We start from the raw sequence: 21,797 nt of genomic DNA on the forward strand, positions 1-21,797 counted from the left end.
TAGGCCATTGACATTGAGAGAGATTATTGTGATGTGGTTTTGTGTCATCTTGCTGTGGGATTTGTTGTTCTTATGGGGCTCCTCCTTGTCTTACAGTAGCCCCTTTAGACCTTCTTTCAAGATTGGTTTTGAGTCTATGAAGTTCCTGAGCTGTTGTTTATCCGAGAAATAGTGTATGGTTCCTTCGAGTTTGAGTGAGAGTTTAGCCGGATAAAGTATTCTTGGTGAGGCATTCATTTCGTTGAGTTTTTTCACTATGTCCCACCATTGTCTTCGGGCTCGGAGGGTTTCTTCTGACAGATCGGCCGTAAATCTGAGGGGTGCTCCTTTATATGTGATTTCCTTCCTTGACTTTGCTGCTTGCAGAATTGTGTCTCTATCCATGGTATCCGTCATTCTGACTATGATATGCCTTGGGGTCTTTTTATTCGGGTCTCTTTTTGGTGGTACTCTTCGGACTCCTTGTATCTGGATGCCTGCCTTCTCCAGCTCTGGGAATTTCTTAGCAATGATACCTTTGACTGTGTTTTTTTCATTGGGGTTGCTTCCCTGCGGTTCTGGTACTCCAATGATTCTTATGTTGTTCCTCTTGAAGTCATCCCCCAGGGCTCTGATTCGCTCTATAGCCATTTTGAGGTCTTTGGCCATGATTTGTTGTTGTCTATAAGCTTTCTGCAGCTCATCTTCCAGATCACTGATTCTGTCTTCGGCTGTAGTCATTCTACTGTTGAGGGCATCTAGTGAGATTTTTATTTCATCTACCGATTTCTTTATTTGTGAGACTTTCGTTCGAGGGTTTGAAATTTCTGCTCTCATTTTTGCTCTCATTTCTTCCTGGATTTTCTTGGTAGACCGTTCCAGCGCTTCATTCATCTCCTCCCTTAATTTATTGGATGTCTGTTCCATATTTGCTTGGAGTAGATCGACTCTCCTCCAGATTTCCTCTCTGAATTGTTTATCTGAGAGGTCGTAGATGTGAGAAGCCCCTGTTGAGGTTTCTGGTATCTTTTCTTCCCCCTCTCTTCGCGGAGGGGATTTTCGCTGCTTCTTCATATTGTCACGGAAGTATAGAGTTGGAACCTTGTAGTTATTTATTCCTCTTCCTTTTTGTGGGAAGAAGGGTCTCTGATTGTGCTAAACTTCCCTTATTCACTGATAGCTTTTATACTGTCAGCCTAAGCTAATGGCTATTTTGCGTAAGTGTTTGAGATCGCAAAAGTGAATTTTCAAAGGAATACACAGTACGGATTGAACTGAGGTAGCAAAGAATAACTGTGGCGGCTCCGAAAGTAGGCCACGCCCACTTTGAGACCACGCTCACTAAGACACAGGCCACGCCCCCAGTGTCTTCCTGTTGATGGGGGGGGATGGGAGGGCGTGGCCGAGGGATGGTCCTCGTACCTGAAGGACGTTAGCAGTTACAAGCCGGTTCGGGAGACGGGGTGCGCAGGGCGGGTGGGGAGTGGCTTCAGAAACTCGGGGGACGCAGACGGCAGCGGGAAGTGGGGGACGGGAGGGCGCCAACCTCTCATTTTTTAAAAATTTTATTTATTTTTTTAATTAGTGAGTCACCGTGAGGGTACAGTTACAGTTTTACACATTTTCATGCTTGTGTTTCCCTGACACAATGTTCGAGAACCCATCCCTCAACCAGTGTCCATTCTCCACCACCAATGAATCCAGTGTCCCTCCCACCCTCCAATCCCATCCCACCAAACCCCCCACCCTGCCTTTGTGGCAGGGTATCCCATTTTGTTCTCTCTCCTTTTGGGTGTTGTGGTTCGCAATAGGGGTATTGAGTGGCCATTGTGTTCAGTCTCTAGTCTACTTTCAGCATGCATCTCCCTTCCCGCATGGGATCTCCAATCACATTTCACTTGGTGTTCCCTTCTCTATCTGGGTTGCCTTTCCCCCAGCATGTGAGGCCAGCTTCTAAGCCATGGAGCCAACCTCCTGGTATTTTTTACTACTATTCTTGGGTGTTAGTCTCCTACTCTGTTATTCTATATTCCACACATGAGTGCAATCTTTCTATATCTGTCTCTTTCTGACTTATTTCACTTAACATGGTACTTTCCATGTTGATCCATTTATATGCAAAGTTCATGACTTCATCTTTTCTAACAGCTGCATATATATTCTGTATAATGTACCAAAGTTTCTTTAACCAGTCATCTGTTCTCGGGCACTTGGGTTTTTTCCAGATTCTTGCTATTGTAAGCAGTGCTGCGATGAACATATAAGTGCAGATGTCATTTTGACTATACTTTTTTGCTTCTCTGGGATATATTCCCAGAAGTGGTATTGCTGGGTCAAATGGGAGCTTAATTCCTAATTTTTTGAGAAGCATCCATATTGTTTTCCAAAAGGGCTGAACCAGTCGGCATTCCCACCAGCAGTGTAGAAAGTCCCTTTCTCCCCACATCCTCTCCAACAGCTGTTGCTTTTGTTCTTTTGGATGTGTGCCAGTCTCTGTGGTGTGAGGTGGTATCTCATGGTTGTTTTGATCTGTATCTCCCTGATGATTAGTGATAACGAGCATTTTTTCATATGCCTTTTGGCCATTCGTATCTTTCCCTTGGAAAAGTTTCTGTTCATTTCCTTGCCCCATTTTTTGATGGGTTTGGATGTTTTCTTCTTGTAGAGTTCAACCAGTGCTTTATATACCCTTGATATCAACCCCTTATTGGATGGGTATTGGGTGAATATCCTTTCCAATTCTGTAGATTGTCTTTGTATTCTGGTCACTGTATTTTTTGTTGTGCAGAAGCTTCTTAGTCATCCTGTTGTTCATCTATGTGCTTGAGCGGGTGCCAGTAATGTCTCCATTTATCCTAGCCCTGATATTTTAGCAGCCTCTTATTTAAAAAAAATTTTATTAGTGAATCACCATGAGGTACAGATACAGTCTTACAAACCTTTGTGCTTGCATTTCAGTCATACAATGGTCGAGTGCTCATCCTTCCACCAGTGCCCATTTTCCACCACCAGTGGTCCCAGGATCCCTCCCACCACCTGCACTCCGTCATCCCCCCACCCCACCCTGCCTCTGTGGCAGGGCATTCCCTTTTAGCAGTCTCTCTTTACTTGTCCTTCCCAATGGTGCTGTATTGGAGGCTCTTTCAGGGTCAGGGGAATGAGACCCATCATTGTTACTGTTTTTGGGATATGAATGTGCCACAGGGAGCTTGCCAGGCTCTGCAGTGTGGGCAGGATACTCTCGGTAGCTTGCCAGGTTCTCCAAGAGGAAGAACTAGACTATAAGAGATCACGAAATCACTTTCAGGAGCATTGTTTTATAGTCTCTGGATGTTGGCCATTGACGGAATTACATGGCACCGGGGGCAGTTTTTGGGTGTGACTGCCTAGCTACTGGAAAATTGGGGATCTGGATGGAGGAGGCCTAGTCCTGATCGGAGCAGGCTTGGAGATCTCAGCCCTGGGTCCCACACACCTAGGTTTCTCTGCCAGTTCCTTCATGCGTGAGGCTCGTCCGAATGTGTGGAGAGGGGCCTTGAGCATGGCTGTGTTCCAGAGGTCTTCGGCTGCTAGGGCTCTGCTGGGGTAGGAAGGGAAACTCAACCCACCCCCCTCTGAGGGGCCCCGGTGAAGACAGCAGTTAACAGTATAGCTTTGGCCATATACTGATTAGTGTTTCTCAGCTTAATATTCTCATTTCCCAAAGTGCTTAACATGAGTATTTATATATATCTTTGCCCCGTGTGTGCTGATGACTTTGGTCTTCTGTGCTTGACTGGCATCTAAGGCATAAGAAAGTCCAAGGCTGGTATGCAGATATCCTGTCTAAAGAGAGAGAAGCAGCCTCTGGCAGAGCAGTTTTCAGTACATTTCTTGATTTGGCAAAATCGACATCTTACAGAGAACTATGATCTTTCTCAGGAATTTTCTTCATCTAGAGATTAGCATATTGTAAGTGGAAAGAAGTATAATGGAACATATCTTTTGTAATAAAAAATTTTGGAAATACTTGTATACATATATAAAATTGATCAGTTATGTAATTTAAAAATTAAAGCACTCATTTTGCCTTGAGGGAAATTAAATATAACATAATTTTAGTCGTAAGGTCAAAAATCAAGGTATTTAGAAGAATAGTTCATCTGATGTCCTTTAATTCCCCTTTAGGTCGAGATTTAATTTGTATCCAGTCAATGGACGGAATGCTGATGGTGTTTGAGCAGGAAAGCTATGCTTTCGGGAGGTTTCTCCCCGGTTCTCTTCTCCCTGGTCCTCTTGCTTACAGTTCCCGGACTGATTCCTTCATTACTGTTTCTTCTTGCCGACAAGTGGAAAGTTACAAGTAAGTTTGGACACTTCATCTTCAGAATTACAATTGGGGTTTCTATTACTGATGGACTCTTCCACATGAGAGACTGTCCCCTTTAATAAAATGTGCCTGTGGATGTCACTCTGGACGTTGAGGCTATCATTTATGTATTGTAAAATATCCTAAGGGCTCTTTGAAATGAACATTTGAGAGAAGGGGAGGGACTGCCCTGGATTGGAGCCCTGTTGTGGGTGCTCATAGGTTTTTCGTGACCAGTTTCCTTATCCAGCCACTAGGAGGGTGCTAATAATAACTCTTTTTTGACAAAGAGAATTGAATGCATGTCAAGTTGTGATCCCTTAGAAAATGTACAGTAATTATTGTCTCTTCTTTGAATTGTAAATAATAAGAGTGAGAGTAAAAAAATCCACAAAGATGTATTTAAATGTATGATTCTATAACCAAAATATAAGAAGAATACTGGCAAGAACTGCATAATATTTTAGTGCTAATAATTTTTTAAAAGTTTCATCTTGGCTGTCATGGTTTCCAGTCCTGTTAATGATAGAATTTCATGCATACACTGTTCCAGCCCCACACCCTCTGCCAGAGCGTCTGTTTCCTTCCACCGCTGTCTCACCCCCACCTTCCCTTCCTGCCCCTCTGTCTCCCTGCTGTCTCCCTGTAGATTTGGTCTACAGAAGCTCAGTTCTAGACCAAGTCTCAGGTAGTGCCTTTGGCTTTTTGCTGCTCCCTGACCATGCTTTTTATCCCAAACATGAGGAAGGTCATTCTGTGTCTGTTCCTCTCTTTCTGACTTACTTCACTCAGGCTGATAACCCTCCCATTTCATCCACAGAGTGACAGATTGCATGATTTCATCTTTTCTTATGGCCAAGTAGTATTGCATTGTTTCAAAAAGAAACCAGAGTTTCTTTATCCAGTTATTTGTTCTTGGACACTCGGTTGTTTTCAGATTTTGGCTATTGTGAATGGTGCAACAATGAACATAGGAGTGCAGATGTCTTTTTGGAAAAGAGTATAGATGCCCAGATGTGGAATTGCTGGGTCATATGGAAGCTTTTTGAGGAGTGTCTATTTTGTTGTCCAAAAAGTTAGAACCAGCCAACTGAATGCTAATAATTTTTTAAAGGAACAGTGCATTGTATAAGTGAATTATGAAAAAGACTCATATAATATAATGAAAACAGTTTAACTCCTGTTCCCACCCCAGAAATTAGTACGTTTTAGACAAAACTTAGAAAATAGGAGATTTACAATATATTTAAATCTAAATATATAAATTTAGTGTTGTTACCTGCTTTAAACATCTAAGCAGCACATCATTAGAGATTTTTAGTATTATTTTTGGCTAGATGATTATTTTCCAAGGCAGGAAGAAAACAACATTTATAGGGAAATAGCTGAAAAATTTTATCTAAGCTTCAATTATAGGGTGTTAATTGCAGGATGTTAATGCAGTTTTCACTCTAGTCAGTCTATTCTCTGTGAATTATTGTCATGGTTTGTAGGGTCTCAAACTCTGAAAATAGGTAATGTTTGTGACGGAGCAGAAGTTATCTGATGGAGCTATTTTATTTCGTGCTCTTTCCGTAACTTCTGTGACTCTTGTCCAAAGGAGAATATTGAGCTACATTGATACTGATATAAAAACTGTGTCTGTTTTGCGAGGTGAGAAAATTATTTGTGTAGTTCATTCAAGCTTGCCCAAAGTTAAATAATGTGAAGGTTACTAGCTTTTCAACTTTCCACCTGGTCAGTGCCTCAGCTGCTCTCAAGCAGTGATAATTTTCACTGCTTCATGCATTGGGGTCATAGTGCAAAGATCTAAATACCCCATGACTTTGAAATAGACTCCTAGGGATTAATCTTGTAAAAAGCTAGTGAGTGAGTAAGAAAACAATATGTGGGTTTCTATGTGGGTTTTTGTTTTGTTTTGTTTTTGTTCAGGGCGTTCATTTTTATTGGGAAGGTAAGGCTGGAGTAGCTTAATTTTTTTTTTTTTAAATTGAGTCACTGTGAGGTAGAACCTTACAAAGCTGTTCATGATTAGGTTTCAGTCATACAGTGTTCCAACACCCATCCCTCCACCAGTGCACATTTCCTACCACCAGAGTCCCAGATTCCCTCCCATCATCACCCTCCCACTCTTCACCCCCTACTGCAGATGCATCAGATGCATTTCTTCTCTCTCTCTCTCTCTCTCTCTCTCTCTCTCTCTCTCTCTCTCTCTCTCTCTCCTTTTTGTGGTTTGCAGTACAGACACTGAAAGGTTATTAGGAATATCCCTTTACCTACTTTTAACACTTAGATCTTGTCCAGCATGATCATTCCCAGCTATTATCGTCCTGTTGCTCCCTTCTCTATCTTACCCACCCTCTGCCCCCTATGTGTGGTTGATTCCAGCTATTGACCTGTCCTCCTAGTCCCTGTTTTCCCTGGCCATGGATATTAGTCTTCTACTACACATATTTTTATATACCACAAGTGCAGCTATTTTATATCTGTCCCTCGCCTTCTGACTCATGTCAGTTAGCATGATACTCTCCAAGTCCATCCATTTATAGGCAAATTTCATGACTTCATTTTTCCTAACATCTGCATAGTATTCTACTGTTCTGATTTGCCATGGTTTCTTTACCCATTTGTCTGTTCTCAGGAGTAGCTTTTTTAACTGGGTGGCCACTTTGGGGTGTAGACGTGACTGCTGAGCCTTCTGAAAGTGCAGTGAAGTGGGGGGAGGCAGCCCATCCTCACCCCAAGAAGGCCTGGAGATTTCAGTCACAGAACCTGCTTACTTGAATTTTCAGCTGATTATATCTCGGTGAGGTCCATTCTGAGATGGTGAAGTCTGACTGGGGCATGGTGGTGGTTTTGGATTGTGGAAGCAAGTAGGTGCTGGGGATTCTGCTTAACTAGCTGGCCCACCCTCCTCCAACTTACCCTGGTCTTCATCCTTGCATGGGTCTGAAATCAACTGCAGCTTTTGAGCTCTTTTGAGATTTATTTATGGGTTTCTGAAGCAAGGCTGATTAATGAGTTTTCATAGCTGAGCCAGAGGTGGTTTGTGGGTGTGGCTCCCACATACCTAACTTTGGGCTGTTTAATTTCTCGGGAAACTTGGTTCTGAGTTGTTGGGGTCCGGCCAGAGGTAGAGCAGCAATCTGGGGTGTCAGGAAGCCTGAAGGCGCCATCAGGCTGCTGATGCCTCACCTCTGGGTACTGGTTGATCTGCTGGCAGCTCAGCACTCCCTCTATGTGTGTTTAATCTGATGGAAGCTTAGAGGTTTAACCGTGGCAATTTTCCATTGTATCAATCTATTAAATTCATCTCTATCAAGGACTAAAAACACATGCTTTATCCATTATATGAATCTTTTACAGTGGTAAAAATGCGTGGGTTATGTGACTGTAGTGAAATGATGAAAATCAAGGTGGTTTGTGTTAAATATTTTATTTATAGGCACTTTAAAATCTAATAAATGATAATCACTGGCACATTTTAGGGTGGAAGAAAGCATGAGAGCTACATTTGTTCATTTGAGCCTTTAATAAATTTATTTATGCCCACTTATATAGAGAGCAGTGCATTAATAGAATATACTTTAAGATACAATTCATTTTCATTCTTATAACAATATTTAAGTATATTTAAACAAGTTCGTTTTATTCAAATAGGAACTGGGAAAATCTCTGAGTCTCTAACTTGGGTGTGTATAAAGATTACCTGGGTAATCCACTGTGAAATGCTTGTTTTCAGATTCCTATTCTCCAATGCCCTAGAGTTTGATTTTGTGGATTTTGGGATAAGACCCAGAACCTCTAGATGTCCAGTTTAGGGACATAACTTGAACATTGAGTTTCTTTTGGAGCAAGAAAATTATTTTCCTTCCTTCCTTCCTTCCTTCCCTCCTTCCTTCCTTCCTTCCTTCCTTCCTTCCTTCCTTCCTTCCTTCCTTCCTTCCTTCCTTCCTTCCTTCCTTCCTTCCTTCCTTCCTTCCTTCCTGCCTTCCTTCCTTCCTTCCTTCCTTCCTTCCTTCCTTCCTTCCTTCCTTCCTTCCTTCCCCCTCCCTCTCTTTCTTCCTCCCTCTATCTCTCCTTCCTTTGAGGAGTTTGGATGCCATCGTTTTCTTGGTCATGTTTATCCCAACTTTGGATCATCTTTAATTAACTCTTTCTTCTTTTACCTGGAAAAGTTAATGTAATCAGTAAATTATGACCTTCCTTCCTTCCTTCCTTCCTTCCTTCCTTCCTTCCTTCCTTCCTTCCTTCCTTCCTTCCTTCCTTCCTTCCTTCCTTCCTTCCTTCCTTCCTTCCTTCCTTCCCTCCCTCCCTCCCTCCCTCCTTCCCTCCCTTCTAAAAAAGAATGATGGTTAGAACTAGGGAGGCCGCCTGCAGAAATGCACTTGCCATGAGCTTTGTTTTCCTTGCTTCTCTTTGCTCTAAGCAAGCATTCCCTCACACCCTTACAGTGGCTTCAGATAACTTTGCTAAGGTGCTCATATGCTTTGAATAATTCTTAAAGTTTATTTGTTGAGTTCGACTATATGTATATTTGTTTCTTTTTGTTTTGGGGCCAGATTTGACTGTGTTCAGGGCTTTCTCTAGGTTCTGTGCTCAGGGATCACCCTGGGGTGCTGGGGATTGAACCTTGGTCTTCCTCATGCCAGGCAAGCACCTTACCCACTTTACTGTTCCTCCTACTTTGCCAGTATTTTTGAAAAAGAGCGTGTTCTTAGTCTTACACTGTTGCCACATTGAAATGCTCAGTGTTATCCATGAGTGTTGAGTTTTAAAAATTTTTTTCTTTTCTGCTCATTCTGTCTAAACTGCTTTTCCTTCCTCTCTGCATGTGAAAATTATGCCTGACATTCTCTGCTCTCCTTGAAGTCTTTCCTGACCCGGCTTCCTCTTTCATTGCCTCTTTTTCCGTTCTCAGTAACTTATCTGGGCTTCCATCATACTTTATTAGATATGGCATAGTTGATTGTTTTGTTCCTTAATCTGGCTAATGCTCCTGGATGGCAGAGATTTATTTATTTATTTTGCTTTTTGGGTCACACCTGGCGATGCTCAGGGGTCACTCCTGGCTCTGCACTCAGGAATTACCCCTGGCGGTGCTTGGGGACCATATGGGATGCTGGGAATCAAACCCAGGTCGGCCACGTGCAAGGCAAATGCCCTACCCGCTGTGCTATCGCTCCAGCCCCTGGATGGCAGAGATTTTGTCTCTCTAGAAGTGCCTGGCATAATAGTGTCCTGAAAGGAGATGTTGCGTAGGATCTGGAGGGGAGAGTGAGGAGTGTCAGGAAGGCTTCTCTTTCGTTACCAGCATCTCTGTGGAAGTGGCTCTCCTCAGTTAGCTGTAGCTGAGAGATGAGCGTGTTTGCGCTCCAGACCCTCATCTTCCATTGCTCGTAGGGCCCCGAGGGACTGAAAGGTTCCAGTGGCCCCCTTTGAGATGGCAACTTTGATTCTTAAAAGAAATTCTCCCAGAGGGTTTGCTTTGGTGCTCTGTGACACATGAGTCCATAGCTTACATTTTGGTGCTGTTTTTATGATGTGACATGTAGGAGGGGTACTAAATTACATGGTTGAGTTGTCATTGGTGCCCACAGGACCTGTGAAACATTTGTGGCTTATTGGGTCAAGAAATGCTAAACTCACCTGGGCCTGCTGTATTTGTGATTAGTGCCTTTTCTGTTCTGAGAAACATATGTAACTCTCTCGTGAAATCTTAGTACATTGGGTATGATTATTCTTTCAGCAGCCCAAATAGGGTATTTTATTTTTTAGCTTACATCACGAGTACTTCAGTGGTGAGAAAAGAGAATTCAATTTAAAAAAGAAATACTGCTTCTAAGTTGGCTCAGAACATTTGATTTTGGAAATACATTTCCATGTATGTTATCAGTTACAGTTAAGACGATTTAGGATGAGCCATAAAACAGTTGCTCTTATGTACGTATGTCATTATCTCCATTTACTGTCAGTTACAGTTAGTAATAAAATGCTCTTCTGAGTTGTCTTCCAGGAAGAGACATGGTCTGGGTTTGGAAGTCATGAGTCAGGTTTGTCCCTGCCTCTTCCTGCTGTTCCCATGTTAATGAGGACGCTCTTGAGGGGCTCACTTGTCAGACGGAATAACAGCTCTTTGCTGATGACGATTTGGGTTCCTGGCAACAATCTCATTAATGTCTATATCTTTCTTCCCGTGGCGTGGTGGCTGCTAAGTTAGGTCCATCACGGACTAGCTCTGGCTGATGTTCTAACCACCAGTGCATACTAGTTCTATTACCACGAACTAGGGAGAGGCAACAGTCCTTTGGAAGTTGGAGTGTGAAGTCTAAGTTTGTGTTTTGGTGGATGTAGGGGTCTTGGAAGGCAGAGTCAGCTGGTATGATGGCGTGTCGCAGCTGTATATAGGAGTTTTCAACATGGTCTTAAGAGACTGCCACCTTCACCTTCCCACCTTTTTTGGCCTTACATCCTGTGACTCTTCCTCCCCACTCTGCATCTCCCTTCAACTCTGGCCACAGCTTTCCTGTCTTGTTTATTGCTGCATGCCTTTACATGCATTGTTTGCTTTGCTGCAATACCTCTGCCTTTTTACATCGTCATGAGTTTTCACTCATCCTCTTACCCCCAGCTGCCTGAGTTCTTTACCACCTGGCTACTTGTTTGGCCTCTATATTCTCTGGGTACAACGTGTGTACTTCCGAAGGCATGAGGGCAAACTGAGTATGTTACATGGATTTTTTTTTGATATGAATTTCCATAACTGTTTTGAGAGGTCTTGATGGATATAAACATAGTTTTGTCCCATTGTTAGTACTAAATATAAGATTTTAACTTATATTATTTTAATTTTTACTTATTTTAACTTCACTCAATATATTCATTGAGTGAAGTTTATATACATTAAGCTTTCACATTATATAACACTGATACATAAAACTGATTTTTATGATGTAAAATCATGAAAAAGAAAAAGTGTACCTTAATTTAGTTTTTTTAAGTGAAATTAGAGGCTTTTATTCCTGATTGAGATAGATATTTGCATACCAGTGTACATTCAAGCCTTAAAAAGATCTTCTGCATTGTCTTTATTCACCCAAGCCCTTGCTGTTTGTCTCTCCTTCAGACGTGATGTCTTATTGTATCAGTATACTATTTTATTTTTGGCCATTGAGGGACAGTGTGAGGAATTTTGATTTAATAGGAGGGAAAATAATCTATGTGATTTTTGTTCCTTCATTTCCAGCAGGATTGTTTCTCTAACAATATGCTGTTTACTAATGGGAAGTAAGGATATTCAAACTCTGTTGACAAAATCATTTCTGGATTGAGTGATACTTAAAACTTGGTTTTGAGAATAAGTTGAGCTAAGTGTTCTTACTGAAATAAAACCTGTAATATAGTTAGAAGAGTCACAAGGTCCAAGTTATTCATTATTCAGAACTTATTACATATCAGGTAAACCACTAGTTGCATATAAAGTATGCATCTGCCTGTCAACCTTTCAGTTGATAGTTGAGTGCCTAGTAGATAATAGATACTGTACTAGCACTAAATTATTGAAAAAAATTTTAAACAATGTTGAGCTAGAGATTATTGTTATTGTAGATGGAAAAGATAAGGCACTGTGATTAATTTGTCAAAACAGACTTATGTAGTTATGTATCTGAGAATTCAACCCAAGTCTCTGTGTTCCATAGAATATAATTAACATTTTCTGTTCTTACTATCTGGCTGCTTTGCATCATATATAGATTGTTTTCTATTGATATTTTGGTGCTAGATATTTCTTGAGTGTTGCTATTTTTTACATAAAAAATATAATAGAGTACTTTGGTGACAGAAGTATTTACCTAATATTGAATCTTAAGAAATGATTATAAGTTCTTTATCATCAGTCTTAATAAAATTTTATGTCACTGTATCATTAATGTAAATCCAATCTTAAATTTTAGTTTTTAAACCAAGGAAAAAATGATTCTTAAGGTTTATGATTCATAAGACTTTTCAATATGTGCTTTTCTTTGTGTTTTCAGTTTATTGCAATTATGTGCCGTTATAGTTTAAAATAATTTAGACCTTTTAGCTATAAAGTTACTTACAGTTATTTCATATCTCCCAAATAGGTACCAAGTACTTGCTTTTGCAACGGATGCGGATAAAAAACAGGAGACTGAACAGCAAAAACTTGGTTCTGGAAAAAGACTAGTTGTAAGCCTTTTTTTTTTTTAAAAAAAAAAACAAAACAAAACATAAATCGCAGTAATTTTATAGCTTTCATAAGTGTTTGCATAGAATTCTAATTGCTGAAAATAAAGTTGAACAATATATTTTAGACTTTTCTCCTTTCTAGTATGAAATTATCAAAGGTCTAAGAATTAAAAAAAAAAAGGTTTTTTTGTGGTGCTGGGTATTGAACCCAAAGTCTCAGATATATAAGGCATGTGTTTTAATACAGGCCATATCTATGCTTCGATGATCAAAGAATTTAGTTGACTCTTATTGAGCAATGGAAATTCCTGCCTGGTCATGGTCATAATATATCAGATTATAGGGTTGAAACACAAGAATTACAGATTTTTTAATCGAAGTGACTATAAAGTAATAAAACAAAATAGAGGATCCCCCACTTTTAATGGGCAAGTTACTACCCATAGGCATTTGACCAAGGCATTTAAAAGAAAAAAATCACAAGCCCTACAAAGATAAAATTAGCTTAAAGCATGGAGAGGTAGGACACCTTGCAGGCAGCCACCCAGGGTTTATTCCCAGGCACCACATATGTTCCCCCGAACACTGCCAGAACTGACCCCTGAGCACAGAGCCAGGAGTAAGCCCTGAGAATAGCTGGGTGTGGCTTTACAAACAAAAACAGGTGGAAAAAATAGATAAAATTTTCTTAAAGACAAAGGTAGATTTCTAATTGAAAACAATATGAAGAAAATGATCACTGTATGATCCCGTTGCTCATTGATTTGCTCAAGCGGGCACCAGTAACATCTCCATTGTGAGACTTGTTACTGTTTTTGTTATATCAAATATGGGTCGCTTGCCAGCCGGGATACTCTTGGTAGCTTGCGTGCTCTCTGAGAGGGACGGAGGACTCGAACCCTGGTCGGCTGCATGCAAGGCAAATGCCCTACCTGCTGTGCTATCATCGCTCCAGCAGACGAATTCTCCAGAATTTAACAACTAGATGATTGTGAACTCTTCTTATTCTGGTAATTCTATGAACAGGAAGACAAAAACGTAATTTATACTGCAATTACTCAGATGGAAAGTATCAAGTGAATTTGAGACACGCAAAAGAAAGATAGTAGATGAAGCTATGATGTGAACTGTAAAATTCCACAAAGAAAGGACTGTCCAGGAGGAGTGATTTTCTGTAACCGGAGACCAAAGTTAGGCGGGATAGTTTGAAAGGGAGGGTAAGAAAAGAGTGAAGAATGAGATAAAGACACATTTTCTCAACGGGAGTAAAAATGAGAGAGTACAATAAATATAAATAAGTTGTGATTGACTGCACAAAATCTGAAAGCAGATGAAGTGCAGAGACTGGTGTCAGAGTTTGAGAGCTGTAGTTTTACTTTGAGCAAGTTGAACATGGGTGTTAACCCTGCTAAGTCTTAGTTCTCAGTTGCAAAATGGTGATGATATCATTAGGAAAATATGCATTTCTTAGTAAAATATCTGGGTAATGGAGAGGCCTGTGATGATGGTCGTTAGCTTTCCTTGATCTCCTCAGTAAGGCCACACCCAGTGGTACTCAGGTCCCACTCCTGGCTCTGTGCTCAGGGATCACTACTGGCAGGGTGATAGGGGGAACGTATGTTTTGGGGTGATTAGGGGATCATAGGGATGCCAGGATCAAACCTGGGCTGGCTGTGTGCCAGGTAAGTACCTATCTGCTGTACCATTGCTCCAGCCCCAGCCTTCTCAGTAGTGCCTTTGAGGAGTTGTGCCTGGGGATTCTCATTTAATTGGATTTTGAAGACCAGCTGTCTGATGACTACATGTTTCTGGGTGTGGCTTGCCTTCATCTGGTGTAGTCTTTGCATATTTCTACAGGCCGCTACTCTTGCTGTGCCTTATGCTGATGATACATTCTGAAGGTGATTACAACTGGGTGATTTTTCCATTCTCAGTAGTCAATGAAGAAAGTGAGAAGTAGCAGAAACACCACCTTTTACCACAGCAGCGTCATTTGGCAGGACCGTGACACCATGGAACGTTGTTCAGTGTTGGAGTGAAGTAGCATTTAGCCTGTGGAATGTGTTTAAAGATCATAGTGGTGGGAAGGCAGTTAATGGCTACCTATGTTATTTTGAGTTATCTGTTATCTATTTGTTGATTTCTAATTCATTTATGGTAAGAGAAATTCTCCGTGTTGTTAGACTTCTTGAGATATTCTTGAGATTTGTCTAGTGAAGAGTAAGATCTATCACTATGTACCCAGGCACAATGGCCAATTTATTTCTATTCCTGGGTGAACTGTTTTAAGTTGATGAGGTATTGTTGGATGATAACATTGTACAATTTTTTTTAATTATGCTAATTTTTGAGATAAGGTATTGAGGTCTCTCACTATAATTGTGGGTTTTCTGTTTTTCCTTGCATTTTCTTTTAAACTTTTATGAGTTTTACAATTCTGGTATTAAGTATATAAAAATTTAAGATTGTTCTGCTCTGAAACCCACTTATTAAGTTACTAATATAGTCACTCAGTTTTCTTTTAATTGGTATTCTGATATATCTTTTTCCATTGTTTTAATTTATTAGATTTTGGGTCCATACCTGGCAGTGCTCAGGGGGCTGCTTTTGGCATGTTCTTGGGGGGTTAAATCTGGGACTCCCACATCCAAAGCACTCCAGTGCTGGTGGCCAATTAAGCCTTCCAATTAGAAAGTTTTTTATTTGTTAAATCAAGAGCCCTTAATACTTACAAGTGTTCTGGTTATTTGATTTTTTCCATGTCTTATTTCATATTTCCTCTTTTATTGGTGCTTTTCTTAGAGTTACCAAATATATTTCATGATTCTCTTCATCCTTTTTGACTTATCAGCCATAACTTTCTATATGGTTATCTTTGTGGCTATTTAGAGTTTACATTCTATATCTTCAACTTATCAATCTACTTTCAATTCTGGTACCATAATAAGACTTGTGCTTCTCATCTTCTAGTCTTCATGCTATTGTCCTAAAGTTTTACATAGACTATATGTACACTGTAAACTCCACATTGCACTGTAGGTATTTTTGTTTAGAAAATTGATATATTTTAATGATATTCCAATTATAATAAAATTTCATATATTTAATTTGCATATATTTACTCACTTTTTGGAACTCTGTTAATTTGCATGCTATGTTTTTTATCTGGTGTTATTTTCCTTCCTTTTGAGGAATTTTTTTCTCCCTCTCTCTCCCTCCTTCTTTCCTGCCCTCCCTCTTCCATTCCTTCCTTCCTTCCTTCCTTCCTTCCTTCCTTCCTTCCTTCCTTCCTTCCTTCCTTCCTTCCTTCCTTCCTTCCTTCCTTCCTTCCTTTTTTCCTTCCTTCTCCTCTCCCTCCCTTCTGCTATTTATTTCTTTCAATTTTTATTTTATTTTATTTTTGACCCTTACAAAGTTGTTCATGATTAGGTTTCAGTCATATGGTGTTCCAGCACCCATCCAACTTCCTTTCTGATATTTGGCCTCACCTAGCAGTGCTCAGGGCTTATTCATAGCTCTTCACTCAAGGATCACACCTGGGGACTGTCTGGGGTGCTGAGAATCGAATCTGGGTCAGCAGTGTCCAAGGCAAGTGCCTTCTCCACTGTGCCAGAACTGAGCTCATTTTAGGGCTACTTATTTCTAATTTAGAGGAAGACCCTGTAAGTGCCCTGGTCTGCCCTGCTCTGAGTCGCAGAGGTCCCCTCAGTGGGCAGCACAGGCATGTACACAGACCCTGAGAATCTAGTCTCTGTCATCTCTGAGCCTGTGGCAGGCTCTCTTTCCCGGGGAGGCTTCCTATATTAATATACTGAGAAGAGCTCATCTGAGCGTTTGCAGGGATTCTTTGGACAGTCTCAGCATTCTCTTTTTCTATTTTTTTCTCTTTGGCAAGGACTTACCAACTCAAGCTCTCTTGTTTTTTTTCTGAACTCTTCAGCATGCGGAGTCTGCTGGCCTTTGCCCTGCTTCCTCCTACCATTCATGGTAATTGAAAAATTATTGTCCCTCTGTAGACATAGAGATTTTTGCCCCCTTCACTTCACTTAGGCTATCTTGCACTATGCTGTCCTGGCTGCAGAGTCCAGTTGCTAGCCCTGCTAAGTGTATTCCGTGCGTTCTCTGATATCTGAGTCTTCTGCTGCTTTTCATGGGTTCTATCTCTGTCTTCCGTTCTTGCCCTTTTACTTACGATGAATGCATATTGCTTCTTCTAATTTAGGTTTATTTCCTTTGTCACTCTTTGAGGCTCCAAAGGAGGGCAGTATGATTTTTTTTTTTTGGTCCTTATACTTTTAATGACAAAAGTATAATGAATTGCTTTCACAATTTTTCAGAACATTCTTTGCTGTTTTCTTTTTTCTTTATTTAAAAATGTTAATTGCTTGGGAGTGGAACTTTGAAAAGTTTTTCTTTTACATTCCCATTTTATGTTCACTCCATTATTTTTTTGAAGTACTATGGAACATTTATTGTATCTTTTAACAATGCCAGTGTCACAGACTTTCGATTACTATAAATCTGTGTTATATTTTGAAATTAAGCTGTACTTTGCCTTCAGCTTTGTTCTTTCTTACTTGCTTACTGGTAAAAGATTGTGTTATCTGTGATTCTGTTTGAATTTAGGATTGTTTCTCTTTCTGTGAAAAATGCCATTGGAATATTTGATAGGAATTTGAATCCATATTTCATTTGGGGTTATAGACATATTAATAATGATCTTATTATCATCTTCTCAATTTATGTTATCATTATATTATCTCAATAATAATGATCTTATTATCATCTCAATTTATCCATTTATTGGTACTTTCTTGAGTTTTTTAAATCAATGTTTTATAGTTTTCAATGTTTGGCCTTTTAACTACTTGATTATAGGTATTTTAAAACAACTTTATAACTAATATCATATGGTAAAAGATTGGACCAAATTTAATAGTCTATAAGATAAAATAAATATGGTCATAACAAAAAAACTAAGTGAACAAAGATGAGCTGTACATCAGCTTTTTACAAAGCTATTTCTTAAGTGATATGAATCTAAGTGTTGGCAACTAAATCTTTTTTGGGTTTGCTTTTTAGGTGGATTGGACTCTAAATATTGGGGAGCAAGCCCTTGATATCTGTATTGTTTCTTTCAATCAGTCAGTATCTTCCATTTTTGTGCTTGGTGAGAGAAACTTTTTTTGCCTTAAGGAAAATGGACAAATTCGATTCATGAAGAAACTTGATTGTAGTCCGAGCTGTTTTCTCCCGTATTGCTCAGGTATGTACAGAAATTTTCTGTTATATATTTTTTTCTATGTAAGAAAAAGCCATACTTATATTTAGACATATAAGTAAATCATTTTGTGCTGAGTATACAAAAGAAATTTTAAAAATTTGGGCACAGTGAGCACTGCAGTGATGCTCAGATCTCTGCCCTCCAGGTCTGTGCTTAGGGGCCGCTCCTGATGCACCTCACTGGGCTGTGAGGTGCTGGGATCGGCCCAGGCCTCCAGCATGCACAGCATATACTCCGTCCTTTGCTCATCTTTCTGACACGGAAATTTAGATTTAAAAAGAAGATTTTTAAAAACTGAATCACGGTGAGGTAGGCCCTCCCAAAGCTGTTCATGATTAGGTTTCAGTCATACAGTGTTCCAACACCCGTCTCTCCACCAGTTACATTTCCCAGCACCAGTTTTCCTCCCATCACCCCCACGCCCTACCCGAGTCTGCCTCTTTGGCAGGCACATTCTCCTCTCTGTCTGTCTGTCTGTCTGTCTGCCTGTCTCTCCTTTTTGGGCATTGTGGTTTGCAATACAGATACTGAAAAGTTATCAGGAATATTTCCTTACGTACTTTTAACACTTAGTTCTTGTCCAGAGTGATCATTCCGAGCTGTTATTGTCATATTGTTCCCTTCTCTCTTCTCTCTCTTACCCACCCTCTGCTCCCCACACACTTGTGGTTGATTCCAACCATTGACCAGTCCTCCTAGTCCCTGTTTTCCCTGACCATGAAATTTAGTCTTCGCGCACACACACACACACACACACACACACACACACACACACACACACACACACAGCACACACACAAACACACACACATATATCACAAATAAATGCAGTAATTCTATATCTGTCCCTTTCCTTCTGACTAATTTCACTTAACATGATATTTTCCATGTCTATCCATTTATAGGCAAATTTCATGACTTCATTTTTCTTAACAGATGCATAATATTCCATTGTGTAGATGTGCCATAGTTTCTTTATCCAGCCATCTATGCTTAGGCACTCAAGTTGTTTCCAGATTCTGGCTATTGTGAAGAATAGCTGCAATGAATATAGGAGTGCAGATGGTGTTTCTGCTGTGTGTTTTTGGGACTCTAGGTTATATTCCCAGAAGTGGTGTTGCTGGGTCAAATGGGAGCTCAATTTCTAGTTTTTTGTGGTATGTCCGTATTGTTTTCCAAAAAGGCTGGACCAGTCAGCATTCCCACCAACAGTGAAGGAGAGTCCCTTTCCCCCACATCTACACCAGCACTGGTTGCTCTTGTTCTTTTGGATGTGTGCCAGTCTCTGTGGTATAAGGTTGTTGTTTTGATCTTCATCTCCCTGATGATTAGTGATGAAGAGCATTTTTTCATGTGCCTTTTGGCCATTCTAATTTCTTCTTTGATAAAGTTTCTGTTCATTTCATTGCCCCCTTTTTCTTTTATGGAATTGGATGTTTTTTTCTTGTATGGTTCAACCAGTGCCTTGTATATCTTTGATATTAACCCTTTATCAGAAGGGTATTGAGAGAATAACCTTTCCTGTTCCTTAGGCTGTCTTTGTATATTGGTCACTATTTCTTTTGAGGTGTAGTAGCTTAAAGAAGTTTAAAGTAGTCCCATTTGTTTATCTTTGCTTCCACTTGCTTGGCCATTGGTGTTTCATCTTTGAAGATATCTTTAGCTTCAATATTGTGAAGAGTTTTGCCTACATTTTCTTCTGTGGACCTTATGCATTCTGGCCTGATGTTGAGGGCTTTAATCAGTTTTGATGTAACTTTTGTGCATGGTGTTAGATAGCAGTCTGAGCCCCCCCCCTTTTTTTTTTTTGCATGTAGCTGTCCATTTTTGCCAGCACCACTTGTTAAAAGAGTCTTTCCTTGCTCCACTTCATACTTATTGCTCTCTTATCAAAGATTAAATGGTCATATCTTGGAGGGTTGTGTAGGATTAAACCCTATTCCACTGGTCTGCGGGTCTGTCTTTATTCCAGTACCATGCTGTTTTTCTTACTACTGCTTTGTAGTGCAGTTTGAAGTTGGGGAATGTGATGCCTCCCATCTTCTTTTTTTCCAGAAACTGCTTTAGCTATTCATGGGGTCTATTATTCCATAAAAATTTCAGGAGTGTTTGATCAATTTCTTTGAAAAATGTCATGGATATCCTTATAGGCACCTCATTGAATCTATATAATGCTTTGGTGAGAATTGCCATTTTGACAATGTTAATCTCCAAATCCATGACCAGGGGATGTGTGTCCAATTTCTTCGTGTTCTCTTTTACTTCCTCAGGTCGTGTTTTGTAGTTTTCTTTGTACAGGTCCTTTACCTCCTTAGTTAGGCTGGTCCTGAGGTACTTGACTTTTTGAGGCATGATTGTGAAAGGGATTGTTTTTTTTAAATATCATTTTCTTCTCTTTCATTATTTGCATATAAGAAAGCCATGGAATTTTGGGTGTTGATTTTGTAACCTGCCATTTTACTATAGAAATCTATTGTTTCTAAGAGCTTCTTGGTAGATGCTTAAAGGTTCTTTAAATATAGTATCAGGTTATCTGCAAATAGTGAGAGCTTGACTTCCTCTCCTATCACAATGTCCCTAATATCTTTTTCTTCCCTATCTGTTATGGCAAGTACTTCCAGTACTATACTGAACAGAAGTGCTAAGAGTGGGCATCCATGCTCACTTTAGCAGCACGTATACTAAAATTGGAATGATAATGGGCATCCTTGTCTTGTCCCTGCTCTTAGAGGGAAGGCTTTTAGATTTTCCCCATTTTTTCCCATGCTTGCTATGGGCTTGTGGTAGATGGCTTTGACTATATTGAGGAAAGTTCAATTCCCATTTTTCCGAAAGTTTTCATCATAAATGGGTGCTGGATCTTGTCAAATGCTTTCTCTGAGTCTGTTGATAAGATCATATGGTTTTTATCTGTTCTTTATTGATATGACAGATTATGTTGATTGACTTGTAAATGTTAAACCATCCTTGCATTCTTGGGATGAATCCCACTTGACCATGGTGTATGATCTTTGTGATGAGTTGTTAGATTATAATTTCTCATATTTGTTGAGGATCTTTGCATCCATGTTCATCAGGGATATCGGCCTGTAATTTTTTTTTTTTGTTGTGATGTCTCTGCTTTTGGTATCAGGGTGATATGTGCCTCATAGAAACTGTTTGGGAGTGTTTCTGTTTCTTCAATTTCCTGGAAAAGCTTCAAAAGGACTGCCAATAGTTTCTCCGTTTCTCTTTAAAGGTTTGGAAGAATTCACTAGTCATTCCTTCTGGACCTGGGCTTTTGTATTTGGGAAGACTTTTGATTGCTGTTTCAATTTCCTTGATAGTGATAGGTCTATTCAGGTATTTTAAATCTTCTTGACTCAGCCTTGGGAGGTTATAGGAATCCAGGAATTTATCCATTTCTTCTAGGTTCTCTTGTTTCATGGTATACAGACTCTCAAATTAATCTCTGATGATATTTTGAATTTATGTGGTTTCTGTTTGATATCCCTCTTTTCATTTCTGATTTGATTTCTTAGGATTTTTGCGCTCTCTTTCTTTGTGAGTCTTGCTAGTGGTTTATCAATCTTGTTTATTTTCTTAAAGAACCACCTCTTGGTTTCATTGATGTTTTGGATTGTTTTTTTTTTGGAATTCAGCTCATTAATTTCTTCTCTTATGTTTATTATTTCCCTATTCCTGCCTGGTTTGGCCTCCTTTTGTTGGTCACTTTCTAAGACCTTCAAAGCTGTAAAGTCAAGTTATTTATCTGAGCCCTTTTCTTCCTTCCTGATAAACACTTGCAGAGCTATAAACTTTCCCCTTAACACTGCTTTAGCTGTGTTCCACAAGTTCTGGTAGTTCGTGTCCTCTGTCTCATTTGTTTCCAGGAATCTTTTGATTTCTTCATTGTTTCCTCTCTAACCCACTGTTTATTCAGCATTGAGCTGTTTAATTTCCACATGTTTGATTTGATTCTCCATTCTGTGTTTG

The 21,797-nt window shown here is 39.8% G+C and overlaps 1 protein-coding gene across 1 annotated transcript in view; it reads left to right on the forward strand.

Annotated features, from left to right (window-relative positions):
• The window catches only part of BBS9 (Bardet-Biedl syndrome 9), a 546,484-nt gene that overhangs the window by 138,564 nt on the left and 386,123 nt on the right, over window positions 1–21,797 (forward strand). The window contains exons 6-8 of the mRNA XM_055119377.1: window positions 4,147–4,321; window positions 12,454–12,538; window positions 17,621–17,804. Of these exons, the coding sequence (XP_054975352.1) occupies window positions 4,147–4,321; window positions 12,454–12,538; window positions 17,621–17,804 (444 nt within the window). The remainder of the gene's footprint in view (window positions 1–4,146; window positions 4,322–12,453; window positions 12,539–17,620; window positions 17,805–21,797) is intronic.

This window comes from Sorex araneus, chromosome 1 (assembly GCF_027595985.1).
Source record: "Sorex araneus isolate mSorAra2 chromosome 1, mSorAra2.pri, whole genome shotgun sequence".
NCBI classification, from domain to species: domain Eukaryota; kingdom Metazoa; phylum Chordata; class Mammalia; order Eulipotyphla; family Soricidae; genus Sorex; species Sorex araneus.